This window comes from Akebia trifoliata, chromosome 3 (assembly GCF_017979445.1).
Source record: "Akebia trifoliata isolate Shusen 1 chromosome 3, ASM1797944v1, whole genome shotgun sequence".
In the NCBI taxonomy this organism is placed as follows: Eukaryota; Viridiplantae; Streptophyta; class Magnoliopsida; order Ranunculales; family Lardizabalaceae; genus Akebia; species Akebia trifoliata.
Window position 1 is genome coordinate 57,191,341 of NC_141377.1, and position 5,482 is coordinate 57,196,822.

Here is a 5,482-nt window from a genome sequence, read left to right on the forward strand (position 1 = left end):
CACTTGAGTCATCTCGTGAATTTTTTAATTTTTTATTAGAAAAATCTAATAAAGAAGTCAGAAAAGGGGAGAAATGGGTTGGTCAGCACACTTCAAAATTTTGAAGGACCCTTCTCAATTGAATTACATGTGGCATTTTCAAAGAAGCATTTCAAAGTTTGGAGAAAATGTGGGGGCGTAAAATAAATTCAAAACACCATGTGTCTTGGAACGAGGAGGGTTGCTTCAAAGTCGAACTCATCTTTTTTATCATTTTGAAGTGTTATATTCGGGCAGTTTTAACAACTTCATGATCATGGTTTACAAATCTAATTTTTCGTCTCGGCCCCCCAACGAGACTAAGACTTGCCAAGACTCACCTCGTGAATTTTACAAGTCAATACTTTAAAACTTGAGTCATCACGTGAATTCTTTACTGGAAAACTCTACTCTATTAAAAGTTAGAAAAAGGGCAAAATGGGTCGTTTCTTTGGTCATTTAGAAGTCTTATATGTGTATGTGCTTAATTGCTTGATGATAATGGTTTTAAAACTCTCCAATACGTTTGACCCAAAAGAAATAAATGAATGATTGACAATAAGTAAAGGTTGGGGTGCCAATAGAAACCCTAGGTTTCTATTTCTTGGGTTTAGGATTTCTTACAAGCCTAATCATAATTGTAAACTACTGACATTGTTTGAATTGAGTGATATAATATTTTGTAATGTTGAGCTTATGATTTGTGCCTAATCACAATTTTAATCTTTAATTGGTGTGTAATGAGTAAAAGTTAAGAGTGTCAATAGCAACTCTCAATAAATAACATACATCTACCCAATTTGATCACTCTTGACAATATTGAACAATCATGATACATTAAGAGCAAAAAAATCGGATCACTACCCCCACATTAAATCTATAACCCGATCGCGTTTCTTCATCACAACTAAAACCTGCGTAACAGAGCCAAATCTTTGGAATAAAATTCGAATCTATGACCTTCATTCCCCTAGATAGTGTGGAATGGAGAGATAAAATTTGTTCGGTCAACCTCAAATCTTTGGAATAAAATCTTTGATGATAATGAGAAGAAGGTTAACCAAACCATCACAGTGAAGAGTGGGTTACTTTGACCACATGCAGAGTTCAGAGCTAAGTTACCTGGTTCATCGGTTCGAATTCGGGTTCATGGTTTGCCACTCTAGAATGAACCCTGTTCTTAAGGATAGGTAGAGATCGTTCGTTTCTTTGTTCGCTTTGGTTCCCTAGATTGGTTCACTAGCTTGGTTCGCTTGTGCATATATATAATTCAAGTTCAATTATAATGTTAAAAAATTCCAAGTTAAATAGAAACAAATTAATATACTAATCCAAATTCTAATGTAAACAATGAAAAAAGTATAATGATTTTCTGACACGCCCCCATCACAGAACCATAGATCAGTTGCCTTGGGATACGCCTAATCATAAATCCTTTCCTTATGTATCCTGAGGCAATTGATCTACGGTTCTGTGATGGGGGCATAGGAGCGCGGGGGGGGGGGGGGGGGGGGGGGGGGGGGCGCCAATCAACATTTGGTGGGTTCGTGGTTTGCTTTAGTTTTACGAACCATACCACAAACTGGTTCAGTTTGTACAGATTTGTGGGTACCAACGAATTGGTTAACATAGGTACAGAGGATAGTATCCACTGAAATTCATAACAACTATTGATAAATTTGGATATAAGAATGCACTTAATTTGTATGATTCCATATCGAAGGTAGGCCTAAGTCAAGGGAGAGAACAGAAACCCAACATACCTTCCAACATGCCAAGTTGGGAGAGGTTCCAGCTTCCTAGAAACCACCTGATGTTTCCCACCTTTAATTAGCACATTTGTTTCATTCTTATTGTGAAAACTGTGGATCAACTACAAAATGAAAGGCAGTTGGATTCAGGTGCAAACTCTAAATGCATCCATGTCAAAACAATACAAACCTTACTCCCATAACCACAACAAACGTTGGAAAAAGAGTAGGAGATCTTCTTGAACCATAGACAATAGTACAAGGATAGTGATATTCGTGTGGTGTAGAAGGTACATCCTGTATTTAGGTTCGAGAAACAAAGATAAAAAGATTACAAAAGCAACTCAAGCTCTGAAAGTTCTGAAACTGAAGCATTGATAAAAGCTCCAACTTGAATGAGCAAGATGTCTACAGATACAATATGCTACAACAAAAAGGAAATTCCCTTAACACCAAAACCAAAGCTCCAAAGTTGAACTACTGCGTAATTCCCCAGTATTCTCTAAGTCTCCTTGTAAAGCCCCCAACCCAATTATCGAGGTGGCTCCCATTCGTCTTCATCAATCCAATCACCATATATCCTACTGATCTTGTCAGGGCCTTTCCATTTCTGAAGTGGCCTCTGTCCTGGCCTCTGGGTTATACCTGAAGGCCTCTGTGAGGGCACTCCCATGTGATAAACATCCATATGAGGAGCTGAGGTGGTAGACGAAACAAGAGCATCCATGGGCGTCTTTGAGGAAACTCCGACCTGCTTTGGGTCAGGAGGAGCTGTAGAAGCATCTGCCATGTCCACGAGCCCTCCACCATATCTATGTAGCTCTGTTGCCAGAGATATTCCGATGTTAAAACGACTTTTAAGTGCATTAAAACTTGACACCCCAACAAAAAAGCTGGACTCTAGTATGGACCCATCTAACAAAAGGTCAAACCTAAACATACTCTAATAGTTGAAAGACTCGAAAGCATTTTGAACAAGTTGGCATATACCGATGGCATTTGTACCACATATCCAAGTGGTGCCAACACTATACACCATAGATTGCCCACAACTAATCAACCAGGGGCGTTCAGTAGAGCCAACTTTGAAGCAGACAGCTCGCTTCAAAATTTTGGTAGGACCCTCTTCGCAAAATGACACATGGCATTTTGAATTTATTTCACCCCTCTACTTTTTCAGCAATATTTAGGATACCTCGTTGGATATGCCACATGTAATCCAAAGAAGAGGGTTCTTCTGAAATTTTGAAACGGGCTGCCCACTTCAAAGTTTTTTCCCATTCAGTGGGTGAGCCCTTTTTGGATGAATTATACACCAAGATTAAGGCAACCCAATGATCTTCACTTCAATTGCATCATGTAACAAGTTTTAAACTGAAAATTGCAATTGTTTCCAGTAGCATAATGCACACTAAATTTTCATATTTCAAAACATTTCATTTAGTAACAATCACTGAATTAGCTTATAATGCATTTAATTGGTCTAGTTATATAAACCATGCATGCAATATAACTTCCCTTGATAAATGTAAGTCTCAACACAACATGATTTTTAGTAGAAGACTCAAACTTAACAGTTTTCTTATTAAAAAAGAATACAAAATTCCAAATTAGAAAGAACAAAGGGGATAAGTTTACCTCCTAATCCATGAGCAAAATGACACTTGTTCCCAAATGGGCAATACCCTGTCATCTCCCACTTGTTACAAATCCTAGTCTTCCAATTTGAAGGCTTTTGATTCTGATTTGAATTTGATCCATTCCCATTGTTTCCATACCCACTACCAATAGTGGGACCCAAACTTATTGCCACACTTTCCCGAGCTTTTGACTGCTCATCATGAAGAAAAGTACAATTATCTCCATAAGGGCATCCCTCATCTGTATAAAATTTCTTGCAGTGTCGCCCTTTATAAGACCTTTGAGTCTCCCCAACCACACTGGAAGAACTAAGAGATGGTATTTGGTGCTCCTCCCTTGGCTCAAACGACACGCCTCCATCCTCATCTTGGGCTGCCACAATGTCTTGCCAATTGGGAGGCGGTCTGCGGAGCTCTTCGATTCCATGTGCAAAGTTACAATTAGTGATGTAAGGGCAAGTCCCATTGCGGAATTTGCAGCACAATTTGGTTTTGAAAAACATCTTACCAATCAATCTAGATCGATTACTGGAGGAATTCGAATCACGGTCTCTACTGAACCCGCTCACTTGTGAATCTCCACCTTGGGTGTTCCGCAATTTCTTGTTGGGAGGTTCACTCCCGGATCGAGTTTGGGATTGTCTTCCATCGTAATTTGAATTGGACGGAGTGTCCATAGAGGCTTCTCCATTCCAAATGTTGTAATCATCCTCCGTTGCCCAAATGGCTTGATCACTTAATCCTGGAATCCAATTGTCAACATTACCACCACCAACGATTTCTGGGATTATCTGCCCAACATTTCCACCAGAATACCTGGATTCTCCACCATAATCCATTAAAATAAACCTGAATTTGAAACTCTAGAATCTCATAAACCCTAGAATTCAGGCGTTTGGGCCTGAATAAGTGGATTATACTGAATAAGTGGATTATACAACAAAGCCACAAACCCAAAACACTGAAATATGGTAAATCGAAAGATAAAACCAAGAATTTAGTAACTATAAACCCTAGAATCTAATCGATTCGAGAAAATTCTAATGTGTACTTGTCAACCCAACAAGCACCCCAGCTTAAAGTCTCATACTATTAAAATCCCAAATGGGTCCTTTATCAATCGATCACGAGTATCAGTAACGAACCTAAACCATGAAATTTCCCAACAAAGGAACAATAATCGATCCCCATTAAAACAACAACAGCATATCCAATAAATTAAGAACCCTAGATCACCCTCAACAGATTCCACAAAATGACTGCAAATTTATGCTCGAATTCAACCTATAACGTCATAATTGCACCATAAATGAAAAAACTTGGCAATTTCAGAGAACTCAAAATAAAATAAAAACAAGGAAAGAAGACGAATTTCATGATCAAATCGAAGCAAAAGAGATTCCTCGTCACTTACAGAAGTATGTATATAGAGATAGAGCTGTAATTGTTTCGATTTGATATTTAGAAGAAGAAACGATGAAACCCTAAACAGGGGGAGACAGAGAACTCCGAATTCGTACCCATTAACAAGGTACGTAGAGAGCATCCAACGTTCCTTCTCTGTAACGCATACATTTGTTTGGTTGTTTTTATTTTTATTTTTTTAAAAAGATAAGATAGTCAATGGATCGGATCGGACCCGATATCCAATTCAATCCGATAATTTTGGGTTTGGAATCCGGATCATGGTGAGTAATTACTGAATAATTCACTTACCCAGAGAATTTGCACGTACAAGTGTTACATTCATCCATTTATCTTGAATCTGAGACTCTTTTTGGGACACCCCTCCATATGCTCCCTGACCTGGCAATTACATAATCATAAATCTTTTTCTTGTGCATCTCGAAGGAAAGAATCTATTGTCATACATGAGACATCTGAAAAAAGAGTGTCAGATTATCACGACTCTTGGCGAAATTATCATACTAATGAACTCTAACGAATAATTCAAGTATCCAACATAAATTAGAAAGACTCGGGATGCCATGCACTCAGGGTGAAGGATTGAAACCCTCCTCCCACACCTCAACACATGCCAAGTAAACCAAAATCCAAGGTCCTAAGTTCTTA

The 5,482-nt window shown here is 38.5% G+C and overlaps 1 protein-coding gene across 2 annotated transcripts; it reads right to left on the reverse strand.

Annotated features, from left to right (window-relative positions):
• Positions 1-1,984: 1,984 nt before the first annotated feature.
• LOC147408278 (zinc finger CCCH domain-containing protein 56-like) lies at positions 1,985-4,992 on the reverse strand. 2 transcript variants are annotated; one of them, XM_086437202.1, is made up of 3 exons: positions 3,918-4,992; positions 3,408-3,824; positions 1,985-2,591 (listed from the first exon to the last, which is right to left on the reverse strand). In XM_086437202.1, the coding sequence occupies exons 1-3, from the start codon at positions 4,246-4,248 to the stop codon at positions 2,302-2,304; spliced, it is 1,038 nt and encodes a 345-aa protein (XP_086293328.1). In that variant the 5' UTR covers positions 4,249-4,992; the 3' UTR covers positions 1,985-2,301. The 2 variants fall into 2 exon arrangements, with proteins under 2 accessions (XP_086293328.1, XP_086293327.1); XM_086437201.1 differs by having other exon boundaries at positions 3,408-4,991.
• Positions 4,993-5,482: the final 490 nt, after the last annotated feature.

What these genes read in the sequence shown, in the direction of transcription:
- LOC147408278 (XM_086437201.1), bottom strand. Translation starts at nt 4,248, where the DNA reads ATGGATTATGGTGGAGAATCCAGGTATTCTGGTGGAAATGTTGGGCAG. An exon ending in TTTTGCTCATGGATTAGGAG is followed by an intron (nt 2,592 to 3,407) that starts GTAAACTTATCC and finishes CTCTGGCAACAG; the next exon opens with AGCTACATAGATATGGTGGA.